General features: G+C 37.1%; 1 protein-coding gene across 2 annotated transcripts; it reads right to left on the bottom strand.

Moving 5' to 3' along the window:
- On the bottom strand, positions 1 to 27615 carry LOC131829862 (probable inactive serine protease 58). Of its 2 annotated transcripts, none has more exons than XM_059172065.1 (5): positions 27147 to 27615; positions 13379 to 13520; positions 2463 to 2707; positions 1533 to 1669; positions 1 to 1148 (listed from the first exon to the last, which is right to left on the bottom strand). In XM_059172065.1, exons 2-5 carry the CDS (start codon positions 13492 to 13494, stop codon positions 999 to 1001), a joined length of 648 nt encoding a protein of 215 aa, XP_059028048.1. In that variant the 5' UTR covers positions 13495 to 13520; positions 27147 to 27615; the 3' UTR covers positions 1 to 998. The 2 variants fall into 2 exon arrangements, with proteins under 2 accessions (XP_059028048.1, XP_059028047.1); XM_059172064.1 differs by having other exon boundaries at positions 27161 to 27615.
- Between the last annotated feature and the right edge of the window lie 371 nt (positions 27616 to 27986).

The raw sequence follows: 27986 nt of genomic DNA, 5'->3' as shown, positions 1-27986 counted from the left end.
GAATATTTTATATGAAAATGGATAGGCTTTAGTTTAAAATCAGTTTAATCTCTCAGAGATTAATGAAAAACAGCATATGGAAAACAGATTTTTTGGAATGGCTAGCGTCTTGTGAGTATGCTTGTGGATGAAAGTGTGCGCTCGTAAGTGTGTGCACTGTACAGAATGTGTATTCAGAGGCATGTACGAATGGCAGGATCCTCATGAACTCCACCACTTTGTACCCTCTAAGCAAGCATGTGTGATTTTAAATAAAAAGCAGTAAACCAGAACGAACATGAACACCACTTTGTACCCTCTAAGCAAGCATGTGTGATTTTAAATAAAAAGCAGTAAACCAGAACGAAAATGTATTAAAAAACTTCTTATGAATATGCATTGCAGCTTTTGTTCAAAATACAGAAATCCTTATGTAACCCAAATATTACAATGACCTTTGGGTGGTCTCAGTAGACCTAAGCAATTCTATAGATCCTTTAAGGAACTAATGGGAACTAACTACAACCACCCATACACACACACACACACACACAAACACACACACATACTTACATAAGAGACACTTTGTCATTAGAAAAATTGCTAATTATCTGACCAACTTTTGGCAATTGCTCAGCTATATGGTTACACTTTCCCCAAATCGACTCCTGGTAGCTATTATCCCTCATTCCACTTGTTTTTTGAGTTCTTAAGATAAGGCAGAGAGAATTTTAATGGAAATATCTGAGTTGGTAGAATCCAAAAAGATTCCTGGGGGAATTCGACTTCCTGAGACCAGCACTTGGGTTTTCCATGTTATAAACATTTAGTCATGAGTTAGGAATAAGCAAAGAAACAGTTAAAGAGATTAGAGTCATGCCAACACCCAAGAGTCATCAACGATCTCTTTTGGAACTCCAATCAAGCCTAGACCCTGGGAGAGATTGGGACTGAGATACAGAAGGTGGTTGCTGTGGATCAGCTGGGAGGTAAGGGTGTCAGTGGAGCTCTATATCAGCTTATTTTGTAGACATAATGTTCTTGATCCATGGAACGTAGTTGTGTAGGTCAGTGAAGACAACAGCATATCCTGTTAGAATACATCCAGTTTCCCAAGACATAATTCCTTGTAATTCACCATCACAGATGGCTGGTGCCGCTGTGACCACCTGCCAGATAGAGTAGAGGGATCAGAAACTCCTTCCCACCTGAGATTTCCTCAACACCTGAACAAAAATGAAAGCTACTACATTTGCCATGTGAAGGGGTCCAAGACAGAAGAATACAGTATGAAAGCTTCTTTCCATTGCTTTAATGACCCCTACACCTCCCAGTCATCCCTACACAGATATTTTCAGGCAGTAGCTGGAAGATCGCTTTCCACCCCCTAAATCTATTTCTTTCATCTCTATCACAGGGTAGAGAAGAGTCATTATTCATCAGCCCCTTCCTCTCTGAGCTCCTAGCCTGACTAAAAAATCCAGCCCCTCCAAGAATGAGAAACACAAAGAGTAGAGACTGAGCTTAGGGGCAAATGAGGTAAGAAGACTTACCTGGCAGGGCTCTTGGGTTCCTAGCATGGGTCCTATGCAGAACATGTTTTCAAGGAGTTTTTCACCCAGTAATTTTTTGCAGTTTTTATTAGAACTCAGTTGAATCTTGACTCTTTGCAGCTTATGCTTTGAATTTCCTAAGCACAAAAAATAAGGAGACTTTGATTCCTATCTGCCTTTTCATAAGGCATCCTGCCTCCCCCTACTTCAGGGCTTCCTCTCAGTAAAAATAAATGATCATGAATCAAACACATCCTCCTGCTCAATTTATCATCTCTGACAGATGATCAGCAGCAAAGGGTGGTTGCTGAGAAGACAATCCATGCGTGAAACAAGATATGAATCCAAGCTCTGTCATTACCAAGTTCATTACCTTGGAAAATTAATTTCCCTGAATCTTAGTTTTCTGTCTTATAAGATATAAATCCCAAGGAAACTTATCTACATGATATGTGATGATGACTATATAATATGTATAGGATGCTTTGTCCCTGATACGTAATTAGTGATTGACAAACGGTAGTTACTACCGTTGTTGTAATCGATAACAATATCACTCCTGCTAGGTAAAGGGAAAATATGATTCTTACCAATTCACACATTAAGATTCAAAGAAGTGAAAGAATTTGTTCATAAACCTATAAAGAATGTTACAATCAATACTGTAACATAGACTCAGATTCTAATCCCTGTGGTGTGTGCCAATGTGATACATTCATATAATACCTTGATTTAGGATTTGATTCCCAAAACTCTAAAGATCACTTCTATTCTAGACAGCCAATACTGTTGTTCCAATTCTAGCTTTATACATGTGCCTAGAAATCTGGCATTAGTACTATAAGTTTCAATGCCTTCCCTTAAATCCTTAGAGATCCTAAAGATATGAATATATCCAAGAACTAACTCTTCTTTTTGATAGTCACTCACCAATAAAGTTTTTGTTGTCTAACCAAGTGTGAATCAAACAATCTTTAATTGCATTCTTGCGAGTAGGCAACTGAAAAATCATGGTGGAGAAGGTAAAAGGTAGAGGTAGCTTTATCAGCATGAGGTCATCTTTTGGAGAGGTAACGGTAAAGTTTGGGTGAATAATGATCCTGTCATAAGGTACAAACTCCCCAGTAAAGTCTTGAATATTTGTGGAACTGCCATAAAAGATGATCTGAAGATCTCTGAAAAATGAAAAAGAGAAAAAAGATTAATGCTCCCAGATCCCAAGGCTAATCACACACACACACACACACACACACACACACACACAAACACAATCACTCCTTCTGTGGTAGCCCATTAAATCTTTTCCTCTCATTTTTGTCCACTTAATTCTTTATGTGTAGCTGCCACATGTGGTCACACAGATTATGCATTATACAAGCCAATGGGTTGCATTCACATAGACTATAATGTAAATGGTCCTGCCAAGAGTTAAGCAATGCAATGGATTGACTCTGTTCTTAGCATAATTCTAGAGAGAAGCTCCAATTCAAGACCTGGAAACGGTAGAAAGAAGAATGCAAATGGATAGTCAAGGCTTTTATGAAATAGTAGGCTCTGTTAGGGAGGCTCCTTTGGGAATTGAGGGGAATAGGAAATGTGAAATTGTATAGAGGAAGTAAGTAACAGCTTTGAGAGTTTAAATGTTCTAAAGCTAGGGAGGATTGCCTGAATATACAATGGTCTACTCACATCTATCAAAACTGCTGGCTTAACGGGATTTTTCTGGTGGTCCTTTGGAAAAACAGGAGTCAAAAATCCTGGATGTTCCACTGAGATCCAGTTGAGATCCACTCACAAGCATGGCTCAAGACTCTAAATTCAGAATAGGGCACTCCAGTGAGGCCCATGAGTCTCCCACTCAGGTATTTCTCCAAACACAAGAGTGAGATAAGTACCACACTGGTACTAAGTACCAAATTTTTTGTTGAGCTCCCAAATGCTAAGATTATATTGTCTCCTAACAACAGTACCATTTGTCTCTCAGTCTGTCTTTGACACCTTATGAAGAGTTGTAAAGTTTAAAGAGATAGGACAGGGTGGGGGTGCCCCGGGAGTCTCAGTTGGTTAAACAGCTGACTCTTGACTTTGGCTCAAGTCATGATCTCAGGGTTGTGAGACTGAACCCCGTGTGGGGCTCTGCACACAGAGGAGAGTTGGCTTGTCCCTCTCCCTCCAGCCCCCTCCCCCGGCTGACACCTCTGTTCTCCCTTTCTCTCTCTCTCCAAAATAAATAAATAAATAAAATATTTTTTAAAAATAAAATAAAAATAAAGAGATAGAACAGAAGTAGGCCTGATAAATTCATCCTTGAGCTAAGCCCAAGGACTGACAAGTTTAAAAGGTCTCATCAGAGCCATAACCTTTAGGCAAATTTTGCTTTCAGTCATTTTTATAAGACATTAGATATAATAAGTACTTTCCTTAGTTTTGCTGTGCTCCTGAGAACTTTGTTTCATACTTTGTTTGTCATACTTTGTTTCATCTGTTTATAGTGAAGGATTTTGCTGGACCCCCAGGTAGGGATGACTGGTCTTTGGCCAAGTTGATTTTTACTGACTGCTGTGCTTCTCATTAGATCATCTCAGTCTATTTGGTTCTCTATACCAAACACATGCTCCCTTTGTGTTTAAATTCATATGATATCTCTCCAGTTGGCATAATTCCTCCAGAAAAATATGAAATTACAGTGGCCACTGGGAGGAATTTTGACAAGAGCAAGACTGTTCATTGGACTGATACTTAGAACAGAAAAGGAAGAAACCGTGATACTAAGTTTCTTTCTCTCTTGCCTTTCTAAATGAGAGATCACTTAATGACCCTCACCAATCCATTTCCATACCTTGGGAATTAACGAGCACTGGTGTTTTAGCTATAGAACTTGATAGAATTGTTAGGCCCAACTTATTGTTTAAATCTGTTGTAATAACTCTCGTGCATCTGTCGTTGTCAAATTGTTTTTTTCTGTTGTAAAGATCACTCTCCCGTCTTGCTAAAGGGAAGTCATTAGTTCTTCCAGTGTTAATTTAATAACTATCTAAAACTGGTGCCCTCTAATATTTTCTCTTATCCTTACTCTATTTCTCATTTTCCTTCCCCTAATTTTATGACTTAATTTATCATAAAATATGCTTATAAGTAAATAGAGAGGTTTATATTGAAATAAGACTTCATGATAAATAGATGATTCAGGCAAGTTAAAGTGAGTGAATTTCAGCTTAAGATAATTCTTATTGTATGCAAAACTGAACTGTGGTAGAAAAACAAGAGAATAATGGTTCCCTCTCAGAGATATGGATAGAATACAACTAAGAATGCCTATGAGAACCGAACCTTACACCTAAAGGAGCTAGAAAAGGAATGCCAAATAAAGCCTAAAGTCAGTAGAAGAAGGGAAATAATAAAGACTAGAGCAGAAATAATATAGAAACAAGACAGTAGAAAAAATTAACAAAACTAAGAGCTGGTTCTTTCAAAGAATTAATAAAATTAATAAACCCCTACCAAACTTATCAAAAAGAAAAGAGAAAGGACTCAAATAAATAAAACCATGAATTAGAGGAGAGATCACAACAAACACCACAGAAATACAAGCAGTTATAAGAGAATACTATGAAAAAGTATATGCCAATGAACTGGGCAATCTGGAAGAAATGGATAAATTCCTAGAAACATACAAATTACTAAAACTGAAACAAGAAGAAATAGAAAATTTGAACAGACCTATAACCATCAAAGAAATTGAATCAGTAATTAAAAATCTCCCAAAAAACAAAAGTCCAGGGACAGAGAGCTTCCCATGGGAATTCTACCAGACATTTGAAGAAGAGTTAATACTGTGATGCCTGGGTGGCTCAGTCAGTTAAGCAACTGACTCTTTCTTTAATATTTTTATTTTTTTCAGTGTTCCAAGATTCATTGTCTAGGCACCACATCCAGTGCTCCATGCAATACATGCCCTCCTTAATACCCACCACCAGGCTTACCCATCCTCCCACCCCCCTCCCTTCCAAAACCCTGTTTATTTCTCTGAGTCCACAGTCTCTCATGGTTCATCTCCCCCTCTGATTTCCCCCAAAGCAACTGACTCTTGATTTTGGCTGAGGTTAGATCACGGAGTCTTGAGACTGAGCCCCACATCAGGCTCCACATGCAGAGTCTGCTTGAGATTCTCTCTCTTCTTCTGCCCCCCTCCCCCCCACCACACTCACTTGCTCTTTCTTTCTAAAATAAATAAAAATAAAGCTAATAAAGAAAAATATCTATTTAAAACTTCCAAATTCATTCTACAAAACCAGCATTACTTTGATTCCAAAACTAGACAAAAACCCCACTAAAAAGGAGAATTGTAGGCCAATACCCCTGATGAATGTAAATGCAAAAATTCTCAACATACTAGCAAATCTAATCCAACAGTACAGTAAGAGAATTATTTACCACAATCAAGTAGGATTTATTCCTGGGCTGCAAGGGTGGTTCAAGATTCCCATATCAATCAATGTGATACATCACATTCATAAAAGAATGGATAAGAACCATATGATCCTCTCAAGAGATGCAGAAAAAGCATTTGACAAAATACAGCATCAAATCCTGAAAAATATGCTCAAGAAAGCAGGGATAGAAGGAATATTCCTCAACATCATAAGGCCATATATGAAAGAACCACAGCTAATATCATCCTTAGTGGGGGGAAAAACTAAGAGCTTTTCCTCTACAGTCAGAAACAAGCCAGAAATGACCACTCTCATCACTGTTATCTAACATACTACTGGAAGTACCAACCACAGCAATCACACAACAAAAAGAAATAAAAGGCATCCAAACTGGCAAGGAAGAAGTCAAACTTTAACTATTCATGGACGACATGATACTCTGTGTAGAACACCCGAAAGACTCCACCAAAATATTACTAGAACTGATACATGAATTCAGCAAAGTCACAAGCTATAATATCACCATACAGAAATCTGTTGCTTTTCTATACACAAATAATGAAGCAGTAGAAAGAGAAATCAAATAATTGGTCCCATTTAATTATAAGATACTTAATAATAAATTTAACCAAAGAGGTAAAAGATCTGCACTCTGAAAACTAGAAAACACTCACGAAAGAAACTGATGGGAACACAAAGAAACAAAAAGACATTCCATGCGTAAGGATTAGAAGAACAAATATTGGTAAAATATCTTTATTATTCAAAGCAATCTACACATTTAATGCAAATCCTATCAAATTATCACCATTTTTCACAGAGCTAGAACAAACAGTTCCTAAAAATTTTTTTAAAGATTTTATTTATTTATTTGATAGACAGAGATCACAAGTAGGCAGAGAGGCAGGCAGAGAGAAAGGAGGAAGCAGGCTCCCCACTGAGCAGAGAGCCCGATGCAGGGCTCCATCCCAGGACCCTGGGATCATGACCTGAGCTGAGGGTTTAACCCAATGAGCCACCCAGGCACCCCCAATCCTAAAACTTGTATAGAACCATAAAAGACTCTAAATAGGCAGAGCAGTCTTGAAAGACAAAAGCAAAGCTAGAGGCATCCAGCTTTATTACAAAGCTGTTGTCATCAACCTAGTATGGTACTGGTGCAAAAACAGATACGCAGGTCAATGGAACAGAATAGAAAAGCCAAAAATGGACCCACAACTATATGGTCAACTAGTCTTAGACAAAAAGGGAAAGAATATCCAATGGAAAAAAGACAGTCACTTCAATAAATTGCATTAGGGTAACTAGACAGCCACATGCAGGAGAATGAAACTGGACCAATTTCTTATACCAAACACAAAAATAAATTCAAAATACATGAAAGACCTACATGTGAGGCAGGAAACCACCAAAACCCTAGAGGAGACACAGGCCACAATGTATTTGAGCTCGGCCACAGCAACTTCTTGCTAGACACACTGCCAGAGGCAAAAGAAACAAAAGCAAAAATGAACTATTGTGACTTCCTCAAGATAAAAAGCATCTGCACAGGGACGCCTGGGTGGCTCAGTTGGTTAAGCAGCTGCCTTCGACTCAGCGTCCTGGGATCGAGTCCCACATCGGGCTCCTTGCTCAGCAGGGAGCCTGCTTCTCCCTCTGCCTCTGCCTAACATTCTGTCTGCCTGTGCTCGCTCTCTCCCCCCCCCTCTCTCTCTGATAAATAAATAAAAATCTAAAAAAAAAAAAAAAAAAAGCATCTGCACAGCAAAGGAAACAATCAATTAAACTGAACAGCACCTACAAAATGGGAGAAGACATTTGCAAATCACATATCTGAAAAAGGGCTAGTATCCAGAATCTATAAAGAACTTATCAAACTCAACACCCAAAAAATAAAGAATCCAGCTAAAAAATGGGCAGGAGCTATGAATAGACATTTTTGCAAAGAAGACATCCAAATGGCTAACAGACACATGAGAAGATGCTCAACATCAGTCAGCATAAGAGAAATGCAAATCAACCCATTCCATGGGTTGCCTCTTTGTTTTGTTGATTGTTTCCTTTGCTGTGCAGAAGGTTTTGATTTTGATGAAGTCCCCAAAATTCATTTTCGCTTTTGTTTTCTTTGCCTTTGGAGACATATCTTGAAAGAAGTTGCTGTGGCCGATATTGAAGAGGTTACTGCCTATGCTCTCCTCTATGATTCTGATGAATTCCTGCCTCACGTTGAGGACTTTTATCCATTTCAAGTTTATCTTTGTGTACGGTGTAAGAGAATGGTCAAGTTTCATTCTTCTATATATAGTTCTCCAATTTTCCCAGCACCATTTATTGAAGAAACTGTCTTTTTTCCACTGGATATTTTTTCCTGCTTTGTCAAAGATTATTTGACCATAGAGTTATGGGACCATATCTGGACTCTCTACTCTGTTCCACTGGTCTATGTGTCTGTTTTTGTGCCAGTACCATGCTGTCTTGGTGATCACAGCTTTGTAATAAAGCTTTGTAATAAATTAGGGAACATGATGCCCCCAGCTTTGTTTTTCTTTTTCAACATTTCCTTAGCAATTCAGGGTCTTTTCTGGTTCCATACAAATTTTAGGATTGTTTGTTCCAGCACTTCAAAAAATGCCAGTGGAATTTTGATTGGGATGGCATTGAAAGTGTAGATTGTTTTGGGCAGTATAGACATTTTAACAATGTTTATTCTTCTGATCCATGAACATGGAATGCTTTTCCATCTTTCTGAGTCTTCTTCAATTTCTTTCATGAGTGTTCTGTAGTTCCTTGAGTACAGATCCTTTACCTCTTTGGTTAGGTTTATTCCCAGGTAACTTATGGTTCTTGGTGCTACAATAAATGGAATCGACTCTCTAATTTCCCTTTCTATATTTTCATTGTTAGTGTATAAGAAAGCAACTGATTTCTGTACATTGGTTTTATATCTTGCCACATTACTGAATTGCTATATGAGTTCTAGTAGTTTGGGGGTGAAGTATTTTGGGTTTTCCAATAAAGCATCATGTCATCTGCAAAGAGAGAGAGTTTGACTTCTTCTTTGCCGATTTGAATACCTTTTATTTCTTTTTGTTGTCTGATTGCTGTTGCTAGGACTTCTAGTACTATGTTGGACAACAGTGGTGAGAGAGGGCATCCTTGTCGTATTCCTGATCTCAACACTCCAGAAAACAGATAATCACATCAAAGAATGGGCAGAAGTCATGAACAGACACTTCTCCAAAGAATACATACAAATGGCTAACAGACACGTGAAAAAAATGTTCATCATCATTAGCCATCAGGGAATTTCAAATCAAAACAACATTGAGATACCACCTTATGCCAGTTAGAATGGCCAAAATTAACAAGACAAGAAGCAACAAGTGTTGGAGAGGCTGTGGAGAAAGGGGAACACTCATACTGTTGGTGGGAAGAATGCAAATTGGTGCAAACACTTTGGAAAACAGTGTGGAGATTCCTTAAGAAATTAAAAATAGAGCTTCCCTATGACCCTGCAATTGCACTACTGGGTATTTGCCCCAAAGATACAGATGTAGTGAAAAGAAGGGCCATATGTACCTCAGTGTTCATAGCCGCAATGGCCACAATTGCCCAACTGTGGAAAGAGCCAAGATGCCCTTCAACAGATGAATGGATAAAGAAGATATAGTCCATATATATAATGGAATATTACACCTGCATCAGAAAGGATGAATACCCAATTTTGTATCAACATAGATGGGTCTGGAAGAGATTATGCTGAGTGAAATAAGTCAAGCAGAGAAAATCAATTATCTTATTGTTTCACTTACTTGTGGAGCACAAGGAATAACATGGAGGATGTTAGGAGAAGGAAAGGAAAAGTGAATTGGGGGGAAGTCAGAGGGGGAGATAAAGCATGGGAGACTGTGGATTCTGAGAAACAAACTGAGGGTTTTGGAAGGGAAGAAGGGTGGAGGGATAGGTGAGTCTGGTGGTGGGTATTATGGAGGGCACATATTGCATGGAGCACAGGGTGTGGCACATAAACAATGACTCTTGGAACACTGAAAAAAGATTAAAATAAAAAAGAAATGCAAATCAATACCATGATGAGATAACACCTCACACCTGTCAGAATGGCTATAATTAACAACACAGGAAACAACAGATGTTGGCAGGATGCAAAGAAAGGGAACCCTCATAAACTGTTGGTGGGAATTCAAACAGGTGCAGCCACTCTAAAAACAGTATGGATGTTCCTCAAAAAATTAAAAACAGAACTAACCTATGATCCAGCAATTTATGACTAGGGATTTGGCCAAAGGATGCAAATCATATAATTCAAAGGTATATATGCACCCCGACATTCACAGCAGCATTATCTGTAATAGCCAAACTGTGGAAGCAGTCCAAATATCCATTGACTGATGAATAGATAAAGAAGAGGTGGTGTACATATACACAATGGAATATTACTCAGCCATCAAAAAAGATGAAATCTGGGGTGCCTGGGTGGCTCATTGGGTTTAAGCCTCTGCCTTCGGCTCAGGTCATGACCCCAGGATCTGGGGATCGAGCCCTGCATCGGGCTCTCTGCTCAGCAGGGAGCCTGCTTCCTCCTCTCTCTCTCTCTCTGCCTGCCTCTCTGCCTATTTGTGATCTCTGTCTGTCAAAATAAAATAAAATAAAATAAAATCTTAAAAAAAAAAGATGAAATCTTGCCATTTGCAACAAAATGGACAGAGCTAGACAGTATTATGCTAAGTAAAACAAGTCAGAGAAAGAGAAGTACCATATGATTTCACTCATATGTGGAATTTAAGAAACAAAACAGATGAACATGGGGAAGGAGGGTAAAAAGAGATAGGGAGGCAAACCATTAGAGACCCCTAATTATAGAGAACAAACTGAGGGAGTTGGGCAGGGAATGGGCTAAATGGGTTTTGGATATTAAGGAAGGCACTTGTGATAAGCACTGAGTGCTGTATTTAACTGATGAATCACTAAACTCTACATCTGACACCAATTTTACCATAAATATTAACTAACTAGGAATTAAAATAAAAACTTGAAATCAAAAAAGGGCATTTGAATATTATGTAACTTTAGACTCTGTTACATTAAATTCCATATTAAAATTTATAAAGCAATGGCTAAAAGAATAGAAAGTGTGTATACTTCACTACAAAAATGAAAGAATTAAAATGTATCTAAAATATTAATCAAATAATAGAGCAAGAACATTTTTAGACAAATATAAAAAGAGTAGGAATTCAAAATAGGTAGAAACAAGACTGAGTATATTAATAATCAATATAAACCAAATGGCTTAAACTCACCAGTTAAAAGACAGAAATTGTAAGTTGTATTTTTTTAAATCTTACTATATGTAAATTAATAGATATATTTAAATCAAAAAGATATAGAAAGGTAGAAAAGATATAAAATGATATAGCAGGACAATACCAACCAACCAAAAAAAAAAACAAAACAAAAACAAAGCAGGATTGGCATATTAATATCTGAAAAATGGGCTATAAAACCAAAATATTAATTATATGAGAGAAAGTAATGATATATAGTAATAGCTTTGATTTATTAGGAATGCACAAAGCACCTACATTTATAAATGTACCTGAACTTACATATACTTAATGAAATAGTCTAAAAAACATTTTTAAAAAACAAAAAGTATAAATGTATAGGACTATTTTGATCAATCTAAATACAGAAGAATATTTCAATGCAAATCTCTAAATTATTCATATTAAGCAAAAAAAATAGTAAGGATGCCAAAGACTTGAATTACACAATTAAAAGTATGATATACATAGAAACTTCTATCCTAAAATTACAGCATGTACATTCTTTCAAACACATGAGGAGTTATAAAAATTGACTTTATACTGGTCTAAAAAGCAAGTCTCAATTCTCATCAAAGAATCAAAATCACATAGATCACATTCTCTGACCACAAAACAATTAAACTAGAACTCAAAGATTTTCTTTTAATTTGGAAAGTTATCCTCCAAAGTTTACCCGACCAAATTCTAAACTTAGGAATGAAGGGTTTAATCATGTGGAAATTTATAAAAATTATTTAGAATTAAAATCATAATGAAAATGGCCCTTTTCAAAGATGGATAGTGGAAAATACACAGGAACATATGCATAAATTACTAGAAATAGTAAGAGAATATAACAAGAGAACATGCCATTAGATAAATTTATGATACAAGTTTATTATAACAACTGCCTTTCCATCATTACTAATAGACAGAAAATATGATTTTCTGAAAGTACATCAATTAAAAATATAATAGAAAAACATAAAGCACTTTAAGAATAAAATTTTTAATAAGATATGTGCAAGATATGTATGTAGATAAAACTCTTGAAATTCATCAAAGGGAAACCAAAATAAGTAAAGAGATATACCAGATCCATGGCTATGAATAATCATTATCAGAAAAATGTTAATTCTTCCCAAATGATACAAGAGTCAAAATAATTCCAAATAAATCCCAACAGAGTTCTTCATAGAACTTAACAAAATTTATTTTAAAAAATACCTAAGTGTTCCTGATAAAGAAAAACATGGCTGGCCTTCCCTATCAGACATCACAAATTATGAGAAAGTCATAATTATTAAGGCATTGTGGTATTGGTCTATAATAAATAAACCAATGGAGCAGTATAGAGAGTACAAAAACATGTACAGATAGAAGAACTTTCACAGATGACGGAAGTGGTGTTGCAGTCACTGGAGAAAGAAGGTATCATTAGATAAATGATATTTGGATGTTTAGCTTACTATAATTAAAAAAAATGAAACTGGATCCCTACTTCACATCATTCACAAACATCAAGTCTAAATGGTATAAATATTTAAATATGAAGTCAAACCTTTAAAGACTCTAGAAATGAAGAAATATCTTTCTGATCTTGAATCATAAAGTTAATCTCAACTAGGCACAAAACCCAATTAATCAGAAATAAAGATGATAATTTAAGTGTTAAATTGAATTATACACAAGAGCTCTTATTTATCAAAATACACCATAAAGAGAAGATGGTACCATGAATTGGAAGAATGTATTTTCAACATACGTTGAACATCGTTCAACATCGCTACTAATAAAGATTTAAAAATTAAGAGCATAACAAGAAATTTGACACAATCAGCAAAAGAGAAAAATGTCTGACAATACCCAATGTGGGAAATGCTTATAAATTGCTGGAAGACATACAAAAGTGAACATCTGCATCCTCTATTACCCAGAAATTCCACTCCTAATTATATACTCTAGAGTTATATACCAAGAGGTATAGTTGCAGGTCCGCACCAACATGTACACACACTAACACATACATGTGTATCTGGGGAGCCTTGGAGCCTTAGAACAGAGTGGACAGATCCCCGTCACTTACGGTAAGAAGCAGTGCGCCGCTGTCAATACCCACTGAGGGGCAATCAAAGTCCCCACACAGGACTGATAATTGGAATTCAGGTAAAATAGGTAGTGAAGATGATTTAACCTTTCCATGTCTTCACCTACATATGAAACAACACCTGGAACAAAGAGAGAAGAGAATCAGGGGAAATAACCTAGCTGACTAAAGAGAACTCAGGGTGCTTATGGAGATTTCAGGATGCCAGTATCAGATAATATCAATATTTGCCACTCATTAATCATTTAGCTAACTGATACCCTAACTCTATTGTACTAGAGAACCATACTGTACAAACACTGTACTAAAATACTTGGTGTACTTATTTAGATTTTTTATTCTTCACAGAAAAAAAAACTATGGGATGGATAAATTTTATATTATTTTATAGATTAAGAATTTATTAGAGAGACTGTGTTTCCCACATTATATATTCTAGTCTCCCTTGTTATAGATTAATGGACCATATAACTGGGTTTATCTGTGGGCCCTCTACTCTGTTCCATTGATGTATGTGTATGTTTTTGTGCCAGTACTGCACTGTTTTGATTACTACAGCTATGGAGTACATCTTGACACCCAGAACCCAGAAACCCAGAACTGTGAGGCTTTGTTTTTCAGTTTTTCAGCTTTGTTTTTCTTTCTCAAGAGAGACAATACAATGGATATTATGCAGCCATAATAAAGGATATTATAGTGCCATTTGTAACAATTTGGATGGACCTAGAGGATATTATACTAAGTGAAATAAGTCAGACTGAAAAAGACAAATACCATATGCTCTCAGTCATATATAAAATATTATAAAAAAGGAATAAATAAACAAAAAGCAGAAACAGACCTAAAAATACAGAGAACAACCTAATGGTTACCAGAGGGCAGGGCGATGAAGGGATGGGAAAATGAATGAAGTGGAGTGGGAGATAGTCTTCCAGTCATGGAATGAGTAAGTCATTGGGATAAGAGGAATGGCATAGGAAATACAGTCAGTAATATTCTAATAGCATTGTATGGTGACAGATAGTAGCTACATTTACAGTGAACATAGTATAATATATAAACTTATCAAGTTACTACATTGTACACCTGATATTAATGTAACATTGTGTGTCAACTATACTGAAATTCTTTTTGTTTATAGTTTTACTTTTTTTTTTATTTTTTACACCTATCTTATGACTTTTATTTTTTCTTTATTATGTTATGTTAGTCACCATACAATATACCATTAGTTTTTGATGTAGTGTTCCATAATTCACTGTTTGCATATAACACCCAACGCTCCATGCAATACATGCCCTCCTCAATACCCATCACCAGGCTAAACTATCCCCCTGCCCCCTCCCCTCTAAAATCCCCAGTTTGTTTCCCAGAGTCCATAGTCTTATGGTTCGTCTCCTCCTTTGATTCCCCCCACTTCTTTTCTCCCTTCCTTCTCCTAATGTCCTCCATGCTATTCCTTATGCTCCACAATTAAGGGAAACCATATGATAATTGACTTTCTCTGCTTATTTCATTTAGAATAATCTCCTCCAGTCCCATCCATGTTGATGCAAAAGTTGGGTGTTCCTCCTTTTTGATGGCTGAGTAATATTCCATTGTGTATAAATATACCGCCTCTTCTTTATCCACTGATCAGTCAATGGACACTGGGCTGCTTCCATAGTTTGGCTATTGCAGATAATGCTGCTGTAAACATGGGGGTGCATGTGTCCCTTTGGATTAGTATATTTGTATTCTTTGGGTAAATATCTAGTGCTTACCTAGTATTTACCTAGTAAATACCTAGTATTACTGGATCGTAGGGTAGTTCTGTTTTTAACTTCTTGAGGAAACTCTATACTGTTTTTTACAGTGACTGTACCAGTTTTCATTTCCAGCAACAGTGCAAGAGGGCTCCTTTTGCTCCACATCCTCTCTAACACTTGTTGTTTCTGATTTTGGCCATTCTGACAGGTATGAGGTGATGTTATACTGTAGTTTTGATTTGCATTTACCTGATAAGTGATATTGAGCATGTTTTCATAAGTCTATTGGCCATCTGTATGTCTTCTTTGGAAAAATGTCTGTTCATGTCTTCTGCCCATATTTTATTTTTTAAAAAGCTATATATATTTACTGTGAAAATTTATAAAAGACATGAAATAAAAATAATCAGTAAAAAAAAATTATCAGTAATTCCCAAACCAAAAGGTAATCATTAATAATGTTTTGGGATATTTTCTTTCAGTATTTTTTCTGTATGGATGGCTAGTTTCAAGGGCATAGAACCTGTGTACTCACACAGAACTCGTGTTCAGAATGGCCCTACAATAAGTTTAAGGCTCTACTACTGCTATCTTGGAATTATAATTTTTGAACAAGAGATCTTGCATTTTCATTTTATACTAGGCTCTGCAAATTATGTAGTCAGTTCTGTCTACAGACATTCATGGACACAAATATACAGATTACATACAAATATATATTTATAACCTATGTCATTAAAATTCCAAAATTCCTTGTAAATGTTCTTTTTAATACTTGCACAATATTTCATCATATGGAAACAGTCATGTATTTAGTTATGTTTTTATTTTTGCACCTAGTTTGATAACACTTTATATTGTTATGATGAGGAACGTGTTTTCATATTATTTTTTAAATGTAGTTCTAATTATTTCCTTAAATAACATCTCAGAAGTAAAATTAAAGGGAGGAAGGAATTTGAACACTTTGGAAGTTTGTATTTATATTGCCAAATAGCTTTTCAGAAAGATCACTATTACCAGCAGAGTGTAAGAAACTTTCTCTTCAAACCCTTGGCAGCAGAGAATATTGTGATTAAAAAGTATTTGGTAATTGAATAAGTTAAAATATTGCCACTTAATTTCCATTTCTTTGACTACCAGTAAAGGAAGTTTTTCAAAATTATATTAGCCATTTTTATTTCTTTGTGGAATTGCCCAAGAATGCAAACTTCTCTGTATATTTTTTAAGGCTCTTTGAGTCCTACTACTCTAGCTTTATCTTCCCCATATTTTAACTGGATTATTCCTTTTTTGCGTGTTGAGTTTTATAAGTTCTCTATATATTTTGGATACTAACCCTTTATCAGGTATGTCATCTACAAATATCTTCTCCCATTCCATAGGTTGCCTTTTAGTTTTGTTGATTGTTTCCTTTGCTGTGTAGAAGCCTTTTATTTTGATGTAGTCCCAGTAGTTTTTATTTCCTTTTTGTTTCCCTTGCCTCAGGTGTAGTTGCTACAGCTGATGTCAAAGATGTTACTGCCCGTGTTCTCCTCTACGATTTTTATGGCTTCAGGTCTCACGTTTACGCCTTAAGTCCATTTTGAATTTATTCTTGTGCATGGTGTAAGGAAGTGGTCCAGTTTCATCTTCAGCATGTGGCTGTCCAATTTTCCCAACACCATTTGTTAAAGAGACTGTCTTTTTCCCATTAGACATTCTTTCCTGCTTTGTCAAAATTTAACCCACCATATAGCTGTGAGTTCATTTCTGGGTTGCTATACTGTTCTATTGATCTATGTTGATTTTTGTGCTGGTACCATACTGTTTTGGTTACTATAGCTTTGTAATATAACTCAAAGTCCGGAGTTGTGATGTCTCCAGCTTTGCTTCCTGCCCCCCTCACTCCAAGGCTGCTTTGGCTATTCAGGGTCTTTTCTGATTCCATGCAAATTTTTTTCTTTCATCTAGCTCTATGAAAAATGTTGGAAATTGGATAGGAATTGCATAAACATATAGATAGCTTTGGGCAGTACAGACATTTTGACAATATTTGTTCTTCCAAACCCTGAGCATGGAATATCTTTCCATTTCTTCATGTCCTTTTCAATTTCTGTCATCAGTATTCCATAGTTTTCAGAGTACAGGTCTTTCACTTCTTTGGTTAGTGTTATCTTAGGTATCTTATGGTTTTTGGTGAAATTGTAAATGGGATCAATTCCTTGATTTCTCTTTCTGCTGCTTTATTATTGGTGTATAGAAATGCAACAGGTTTCTGTATGGGCATTTATAGCCTGTGTCTTTGCTAAATTAATGTATCAGTTCTAATAATTTTCTGGTGAGTCTTTCAGGTTTTCTACATAGAGCATCATGTCATCTGCAAATAGTAAAAGTCTGACTTCTTCCTTGCCAATCTGGATGCCCTTTATTTCTTTTTGTTGTCTGACTGCTATAATTAGGATAATGCTAGCCTCATCTAATGAGTTTGGAAGTTTTCCTTCCATTTCTAGATTTTGGAATAGTTTGAGAAGAATAGGTATTAACTCTTCTTTAAATGTTTGGTAGGATTTGCCTTTCATGAAGCCATTTGTCCCTGGACTTCTGTTTTTTGGGAGTTTTTTTGTTTTGTTTTGTTTTATTACTGATTCAATTTCTTTGCTAGTTATCAGTCTGTTCAAGTTTCCTATTTTTTTCTGTTTCAGTTTTGGTAGTTTATATGTTTCTAGGAATTTATCCATTTCTTCTAAGTTATCTAATTTGTTCACATAATAGTTTTTCAATTTTTTTTATAATTATTTGTATTTCTGTAGTATTAGCTGTTATTTCCCCCTTTCTCATTAGTGATTTTATTGATTTGGGTCCTTTCTCTTTTCTTCTTGATAAGTCTGGCTAGAGGTTAATCAATTTTACTAATTTTTTCAAAGAACCAGCTCCTGGCTTCATTGATCTGTTTTATTATTTGTTTGCTTTTTAGTTTCTATATAATTTATTTCTGCTGTAATCTTTATTATTTTCTTCCTTCTGTTGGCTTCATTTGTTGCTCTTTTTGCAGTTCCTTTAGGTGTAAGGTTAGAGTGCTTGAGATTTTTTTCTTATTGCTTGGGGTGGTCCTATATTGCTATATACTTCCTTCTTAGGACTGCTTTTGCTGCATCCCATAGGTTTTGGACTGTTGTGTTTTCATTTTTATTTGTTTCCATGTATTTTTTAATTTCTTCTTTGATTTCCTGGTGGCCACTTATTTTTTAGTAGCATGTTGTTTAACCTCTATGTATTCGTGGTCTTTCAAAATTTTTTCTTGTAGCTAACTTCTAGTTAGCTTCTTTTTTTTTCTTTTTTTTTTTTTTTAAGATTTTATTTATTTATTTGACAGAGAGAGAGATCACAAGTCGTCGGAGAGTCAGGCAGAGAGAGAGAGAGAGAGAAGCAGGCTCCCGCTGAGCAAAGAGCCCGATGCGGGGCTCGATCCCAGGACACTGAGATCATGACCCGAGCCGAAGGCAGCGGCCCAATCCACTGAGCCACCCAGGCGCCCCTCTAGTTAGCTTCTGAACTGAAAACTAACTTCTAGTTAGTTTTCTGTGATCAGAAAAGGTGCATAGTATGATTTCAATCTTTTTGTATTTGTTGAGACTTGTTTTGTGACCTAAAATGCAACCTATTCTGGAGAATATTCCATGTGCACTTGAAAAGAATGTGTACTCTGTTTTAGGATGGAATGTTCTGCATATATCTGTTAAGTCCATCTGGTCCAATGTGTCACTCAAAGCCACTCTTCCATGTTTATTTTCTGTTTAGATGCTCTTCCCATTAATTTAAGTGGGATATTAAAGTCCCCTACTATTATTGTGTTATTGTCAATTCATTCCTTTCTGTTTGTTAATAATTATTTTATATATCTGGGTGCTCCCATGTTGGGTGTATAAATATTTATAATTGTTATATTGTCTTGTTGGATTGTCACTTTTGTTATTATATAGTGCCCTCCTTCATCTCTTGCTATAGTTTAGGATAAAATCTACTTTGTCTGATATAAGTATTGCTACTCCAGCTTTCTTTTGACATTCACTTGTGTGATAAATGTTTCTCTACAGCCTACTTTCAGTCTGCATGTGACTTTAATCTAAAATGAGTCTCTTGTAGGCAGCATATAGATACGTCTTGCTTTTTAATCCCTTCTGTCACCCTATGTCTTTTGACTGGAGTGTTTAGTCCATTCACTTTCAAAATAGTTATTGATATGTATTTATTGCCATTCTATTACTTTTGTTGTTGTTGTTTCTGGAGATTTTCTCTGATCCTTTCTTGTCATTGTCACTTTTTTCAATTTGGGCTTCTCTTGCTTTGTCAATTTATGTTTCTGGGACTATGGGGTTTTCATCTGCAGATGATAAGCAGTGAAGGAACAATGACTTATACAATATTCCCCACTAACTAGGACAGTGTCTGGCAGGAACTCAATAGGTATGTATTGTACAAATGAATTAGTGGGTTGGAGTAAAATTTGCACACTTGTGTGCAGGGGTCCACTGGGAGGCTCTGAAATTAATGAAATGGTTTTCTGATCCATATGTAAAACAAGCATCATCAGAAGACTTAATGTTGTATTTATGTGTGTATACTTTTTTCTCAAATTCATATATGCATGCATTTATTTTAAAAAGTATATAAAAAATATATGTTTATAAAAAATTAAAAATAAAAAAAAAAAAAGTATTTCTTGAATACTTACTATGTGCCAGGCAACATATTGCATATTAAATATAAAAGGGTATCCAAGATAGAAGTAGACTTTGCCTCCATGAAATGAAGGGGATAGACAACAAGCAAACCAGTACATAAACGGACAGTTATAAATTGTGATGAGAAAGTGACAGTGTTCCATGAGAAAACATAATAAGAAAGAGTAAATGAAGAATCTAATTTGGGTGTGCAAAGAAGTATTTGCTGGGTAAATGACAGGTGATCTGAGACAGAAAGATGAGAAAAACCAGCTATGAGAAGAGCAGAAGAAAGATTTTTCAGGAGAGGAACTGCATGGACAAAGGTTCAAAGAGGAGAAAGGACTAGGAGGGCTCAAGAATCTGAAGAGAGCCAAGGAGACTGAAGCACAGAAGCTGAGGAAAAGATTGCCCTAGGATGAGCCTTTAGAGGAGGCAGGAACCTCATCAAGCAGGGCTTGAAAGCCATGCTCAGGAGTTTGGATTTTATTCTGAGTGTAAAAAAATCTACTAAAGAATTTGAATATACAAAAGTTATGTGGTCCAATTATTTGTTTAAAAATCACTGGATTTTGATTAAAAATGGACTAGAAGAGTGCCTGGGTGGCTCAGTCTGCCTTCAGCCCAGGTCATGATCTCAGGGTCCTGGGATCCAGCCCTGCCTTGAGCTCCCTGTTCAGCAGGGAGCCTGCTTCTTCCCTTTCCCTCTGCCCCTCCCCCTGCACATGCTTGCTCTCACACCTGCTCTCCTCTCTCTCTCTAATAAATAAATAATCTTTAAAAAAAAAAAAACAAAAAAAAAAAAAAACAAGAAATGAATTGGAAAAGGGCAAGAGAAGAAACAGTTAGGCTTACTGTAGTAGGCCCAGCACAAAGTGATGTGACTTGCACTAAACTGGCAGTGGTGGAGATGGAGAAGAGCACATAAGTGGGTGGATGGACACAAGACCTACCTCAAAAGTAAAGTTAACAGGAAATCCAGTAAACAGTATTTAATAAAATACACATTGCTTTAACAAAGATAGTTAATTTACCTTTTTGTATTATGTAAGTATTCAATAAAGAATTATCATTCAAAGAGTCAAATATTTTAGGACTAAAAGAGGTTCTCATGCTCAAAAAAATTGAGAATGCAGATAACCTTCACATTCCTTCTTACTCTAAGATAATCCAGTGCATAAGTTCAGTCTTACTTAATTCCCACAATCTATTCCCGACTCCAGACCATCCCTGGTTAGCTTTAAGAAGTCTGCACTGCTACTAGCTCCGTCTTAGCTGCAGCAACAATACACATTTCCTTCAAGCCGCTGGTCCTTCCAAGGAAAGCTGTGGAACACGTTTCTCCTAATCAAAACTGAGTTATATTCCAGGCTGAGCTGCCAACTAAATATTGGTATTTACTCTAAAAATGCTCAGATTTCTTCCCACCAAAGCCCTGAGGTCCTAACTCACTCTTGACCAAGCTTAATAGTCACTGATTCTAAGAACTCATTAGAAACTTATACCTGTGTCCTTACCCCTGCATTCCAGCTGGTCCCTGCCTGTTTTATCTTCCCTCTCTACCTGATTTAGATTCCTTTATTCATCATTTTATTTTTTTATTTTATTATTTTATGTTAGTCACCATACAGTACATCATTAGTTTTTGATGTAGTGTTCCATGATTCATTGTTTGCATATAATTTTTAATTATGTTCTTATTACTCTTCAGAAACCCTTGTCCTAATGTCCTTGAATAATACCCTAGGCAAATTTTAAGTCCATATTAATGCAGCTATATGCCTTCACTGTGTCTTCACTTTAATTTTCTTAATTTGTCACAGGCATAGAACACATTAACTACTTCCTCCTCCTAGAAACAAACTCTTCTGACTGGTGTAAATTACATTTTTAATTTCTCCTGCCTTATAAGGTACTTCACCAGGCTCTCATCTTCTAGCAGCCCCTCAAGCATTAGAGCTCAACTTTCCATTTGATCCAAGAAGGAGTAGCCCCATTCCCCGCTCCCAGCTTTTCCCTTTTACAACTAAAAACCAAAACCCCACACAATAAACACAACAAACATAGAAAGACTCTGAATAATGGAAAGAAGGATGGAAAGAATGGACTACCTAAGGAACCTGGGGACTTAAGGAACAACATAACACTAACTTCCCTCAGTATTCTTACATCTCATAGATCCAAGATAGAGCACTGGAGCAGAGTAGCCTATAATCCAGAACCACCAAAAAGCAAAGCCAAAAAACAAAAACAAAACGAATTTTTAAAAAACTTCAAGAAAAACATGCTCCTCCGAGCCAGAGGAAAGGGAAAAGGATAGCTGAACACAAAAGAACTCTTTTGACAACACCTACCCTACTCTAACTAAACAATGGGAAGTGGCAATGTTCCCAAACAATGGGGAAATGCCCGCCTGCCATGGGTTCCCCAAGGCTGAGTGAGGGGCTAATATTCCACCCTCACTCCCAGTGGAAACAAGCAATACTCCAATTTCTCAAGCAGGGTTGTATGAATGGAGCTCAGGGGAAAGCTGAGCCTCTGCACAGTGGCCAGGAGGCTGACGGAGGAGTCTGAGGCAAAGTTAACAGTACTCTGCTTCCTTCCCTCCACCACACGTGGCCCTATGTTCCCAAGACCCAGCAGGTTGCCAAGCCTTCATCGTCATTTGACAACTATATTGAACAAGGCTATGTAAGGTAGAGCTACTCAGAACATTGCCTCCTCCATCTCCTGGTGAATGGAGCACAGTAGGGACATGCACTTCAATTCTCACCCTTCAACATGGAAATGTACTGGTAAATGCAAAACTTCAATTCACTTCACCCCCGCCGACAGTGTATTCAATGATATATGCTTACATGCATATACATGCATGTACATGCTCATATACAAGTAAAATGAATGACAGCAATGATGTAAGGGAAAGGAAAGAGAAGTCAGAATTATTTTATTATCATTAGGGACTCACACTATCACTATCACTATCCATGAACTGACACGGTGTTTTTGGAAGTGGACACGATTAATTGTAAATTTATATTGCAAATTCTAAGGCAACTATATAAAAAATATTTTTAAAAAAAGAAGTATAATGGATATGCTAAGAAAGGAGAGAGACTAAAGTAATATAAAATACTCCATTAAAATCACAAGTGGCAAACCAAAAGAAGTGAAAGAAAAAATAGGAGCATAAAACAAGTAGAAAACAATAGCAAATATGGTGGATAGTAATCCAACTATATCAATATTCACTATAAATACAGCAGTTTAAATGCACCAGTTAAAACACAGAGGTTGTCAGAATGAATCAAAATATAAGATCCAAGTGTCTGTTGTCTACAATAAACCCACTTTAAATTTTTTAAAATTTTATTTATTTAAGTAATCTCTATACCCAACACGGGGCTTCCCTAAGATCAAGAGTTGCGCACTCCTCCGACTGAGCCAGGCAGGGCCCCTTAAACCCACTTTCAATATAAAGACATACACACCAAAAGTAAATGGATGGAGAAAGATAGACCCCACTAACACTACTCAAAAGAAAGCAGGAGTAGCTATATTAATTTCAAATATAACAGACTTTAAGGAAAGTTATTAGAGATAAAGGCAGGCATTATTATATTATAATAAAGGGATCAATGATCCAAGAAGACATAACAATCCTTAGTGTGCATGTGCATAATCATAGAGCATCAAACTATATAAGGTAAAAGCTGATAGAACTACAGAGAAGAATAGATAAACCCATTCTCCTACTTGGAGACTTCAACACATTTCTCTATCAGGAATGGACAGTTCTAGAAGGCAGAAAAACAGTCAGGATATCATTTAAGTCCACAGCACCTTCAACCAACTGGATGTAGTTGATAAGTATAGGCTGCTTTTGTAAAACCAGCAGAACACACACATTTCACAGGCCCACATGGAACATTCACCAAGATAGACCACATTCTGGACCACGTAACACACCTTAACAAATGTAAAAGAATAGGGAATCATGCATTTTCTGAACTTAAGCCACAATGGAATTAAACTAGAAATGAATAACAGAAAGATACCTGGAAAATCCCCAAATACATGGAGATTAAACATACTCCTGAATAACCGACAAATCAAATGATAAATTGGACATCATCAAATTTAAAAACAATTGCTTTATAAAAGACTCTCTGGAGAGAGTTTAAAGACCAGTTATAGACCAGGAAAAATATGTGCTAACCTCATAGCTGATAAAGAACTTGTACAGACTGGATACCTATTCTCAGACTCAATAGTCAATAAAACAAACAATCTAATTAGAAAATAAGCAAAAGACAAGAACAAACACTTCACTAAAAAGAACATCCAGGGGCATCTGGGTGGCTCAGTGGTTAAAGTCTCTGCCTTTGGCTCAGGTCATGGTCCCAGGGTCCTGGGATCGAGCCCCACATTGGGCTCTCTGCTCGGCAGGGAGCCTGCTTCCCTTCCTCTCTCTCTTCCTGCCTCTCTGACTATCTGTGATCTCTCTGTCAAATAAATAAATAAATAATCTTTAAAAAAAAAAAAAAGACTATCCATATGGTAAACAGGCACATGAAAGATATTTAACATCATTAGTCACTAGGAAAATGAACATTAAAATTTCAATAAGGTATTACTATACACCTAACAGAATGGCTAATATAAAAAATAGTGAACTTTGGTGAAAACACCTAATGCTGGCAGAAAAGTAGAGAAAATGGCTCACTCATACATTGTTGGTGGGAATCTAAAATGGTGCAGCCAATCTGGAAAACAATTTGGCAGTCTGGTATAAAACTAAACATACAATTACCATGCTACCAGAAACTGCATTATTGGACATCTATCCCAGACAAACAAAAACTTACTATCACACAAAAACATAGTAGCTTTATTCGTAAAAGCCAAAACCTGAAAACCACCCAGATGTGCTTCAGTGGGTAAATGGTTAAACAAACCAGCATGCATCCATACCCCAAAATAATAGTAACAACAAAAAAAAACTATTGATATACACACAACTTGGACAAGTCCCAAGGGAATTATGCTAAGTTAAAAGAGCCAATCCTGAAATATAACGTACTGTAGGATTCCATTTCTATAACATTCTTGCAACAACAATATTACAGGAGTGAAGAACACATTAGTAGTTGACATGGCTTAGGGAAGGGGGGTTTTGTGGAGGAAGGAGAATGTAATGGTGTGTCCATAAGAAGGGTGACAGGAGGGACTCTGCAGTGATGGACTTTTCTGTGTCTTCAAAGTGGTGATAGACACATAGACCTACAGGTGTGAAGTTTAAATACACACACGTAAAAATGAGGAAAGCTGAACAAACTGGACAGCACCAATGTCAGTTTCATGGTCTGCCATATTTTCGTGCCATAGTTATGCAAGATGTTACCATGGTGGAAACCAGATGAAGGGTATGTGGTACTCCACACATTTCCTGCAACTTCCTGTAAATGTATAATTATTTCAAAATGAGAATTTTAAACCAAAAAAGCAGTTAGAACTCTTCATAGTTTTGTCTTTTACACATTTCTGTAAACTCTTTTCAAGTAATCTTTTCCACTCATTCCCACGAATTCAAATACTGTCAAAGTTCCCAAATTCTGGGGCGCCTGGGTGGCTCAGTGGGTTAAGCCTCTGCCTTCGGCTCAGGTCATGATCTCAGGGTCCTGGGATCAAGCCCCGCATTGGGCTGTCTGCTCAGCGGGGAGCCTGCTTCCCCCTCTCTCTCTGCCTGCCTCTCTGCCTACTTGTGATCTCTCTCTCTCTCTCTCTCTCAAATAAATAAACAGAATCTTAAAAAAAAAAAAAAAAAAAAAAAAAGGTTCCCAAATTCTAAGATCTGCATCCCAGCTCAGATCCGTCATGAGTTCCTGATCTTTATATTCAGGTGGACATCTCCGTTCGATGTCTAAAAAGTACTTCGAACTCAGTAAGTCAAAAAAGTAATCTGTCTCCTTCTCCAAATACCTCCTTGTCCAGTGTCCCTGATTCCCATAAACTGTACTACCACTCATCCAAGCAGAAATCTGGATGACAAGCCTTTACTTTTTCCTGCCCTTCATCCCTCACACTCAGCTGACCATGACTTCTATCTCACTATTACGTTCGCTATCCTTTTCCTTTATTTCAGACTCGCTGCTACCCTCCTAGTCCATTCAGTTGCCCAGAAAGCTGCAACCGTCTCTTTAATTTCTCTCCAGATCTTTCCCACCCACAACCCCTATCTCTACCCAAAATCGTTCTCCATACTAAAGTCACGTGAATGTTTCTGAATCCTAAGTGTGGTAATAGAACTCAGATATTTCAAACTCTTGAAAGGATTCCTATTACACCCAGGGTCATTTCTAGAATTAAGGCTAAATTAAGGCTAGAAGACTCTCTACTATTTGACTCGTAATCTACTTCCTTTCTCTCTGCTCCAGCCACACAGATGGTCTTTTAGTTAACATGTCACACCTCATGACCTTCACACTTACTGAAGCAACCTTCACCTCTGTCAGAAACAACCGACACACCCCTCACCCCACTTAACTTGGCTAACTCCTCTCAGTCTCATACAAGTTTAGGAAGCACTAATGTCCTTAAGAGACAGAGAGTTTTCTCATGTTGCACATTTGGAAACTGAGGCTCAGAGAGGTTAGGGTATTGCCCCTGGCCATATAACTAGGTAGAAGAGCATAACTGCCTAATTACAGAGCCATACCAAGTTCATTGCAGGCAAGTTACCTAATTATTCCATGCCTTCGTTCCTCATCAAAAAAAAAAAAAAAAAAAAAAAAAAGGAGAGAGAGAGAGAGAACAATAATAATACTTTTCTCACAAAGTTGATATGAAGAGAGCAGTGTCTGTTATAAAACCACTATGTAGTTATGTGCTTTTATGGCAGTGGTGGTGATAGTTATTATTCTTATTATTGTACACTACATTTTAAAGAGCAAAATCAACCTTTCCCTTTCGACCCTTACAGCAGAACACCTGCTTTTTTGTTTCCTATGTCTTTTACACATTCCTATGCCCCCTTCCAGGCTCCTATCTCCATCATCCCTTCTGGCATACCCCCATGTTTTAGCCCACGAACTTCATAAGCATTGGGAGGAGATTTGAGCCCGTAATAGAAAGTTTTACTTGGGTCCTACCAATGACAGAGCCCATACAGAAAATAGGTAATGTATCACCCATTTCCCAAACTTTCACGCCTCTGATCCACCAGCTCTCCCTCCCCAACACAGCACCACAGCCTCACCCCCCAACAGAGTCCTAATAAACTTGACAAAGAGTTACCTTGAGTCACTCACCAGTCACCATCAGCAAGGTTAATAGGATACAATTCATGTTGATGCCCGAATCCTGTGCTGAGGACAAGGATGTAGTGGAAATTAACAGGCACGAAGAAAGCACAGAATTTATATCCTGCCTGGGGAATCCAGACAGCAGAAGGTGCAGGTGGGAGACCAGAGGATAAGGATTCTACAGAAGTCTGTCATCTAGAGGTTTCTCCTTCTACTCTTGATCCGCGCCATGAAAGCAGAGTCACCCCTCACAGCCGGAGATCTTCTCAGTCTAACTGAAGCCTGCCCTATGGGAAGATGAGGTCCACGGGTCTGAGCTTTATCTACTTCATCTAAAGAAAAGAATTCCAATGCAGGAGTCAAGTGGAGTTAAAAGTCATCCCAAGTTCCTCTCCTAAGCCTCTCCGTTCTTCTCAGCAGTCCCTTCCCTACAATGTGTGACCAGCCCCCCTCCCTCTACATGTCCCCATTGACCCCTGTCTGTTCTGAGCCGCTCTGATGAAGCACAGCTGTGTCCCACCCTCCTGTGTGACATTGCCTCCTCCCCTTCATGCAGGTAGTGCCTAGCCACCTCTCCTGAGAACGACTTCACTTGCACAGGTCATGTCTCACAACCGCAGGTGCCATTTGGATAAAAGCTCCCAACCAACACCAACACGAGTGGCTCTTTTCAGAGCTCCAAATCTTTCTTATTACACTGCCCCCCTGTATGCAGGGATCTCTTGCTCTCTCATTCATTCCTTTTTCAAAAAGGCTTTGTCTTTCACTGTTTTTGGTTTGCCACTTGTGATTTTAATGGAGTATTTTATATTATTTTAGTCTCTCTCCTTTC

Source organism: Mustela lutreola, chromosome 4, assembly GCF_030435805.1.
Source record: "Mustela lutreola isolate mMusLut2 chromosome 4, mMusLut2.pri, whole genome shotgun sequence".
Classification (NCBI taxonomy): Eukaryota; Metazoa; Chordata; class Mammalia; order Carnivora; family Mustelidae; genus Mustela; species Mustela lutreola.
The sequence above is the reverse complement of the archived record's forward strand: the minus strand, read 5'-3'. Positions and strand labels throughout refer to the sequence as shown.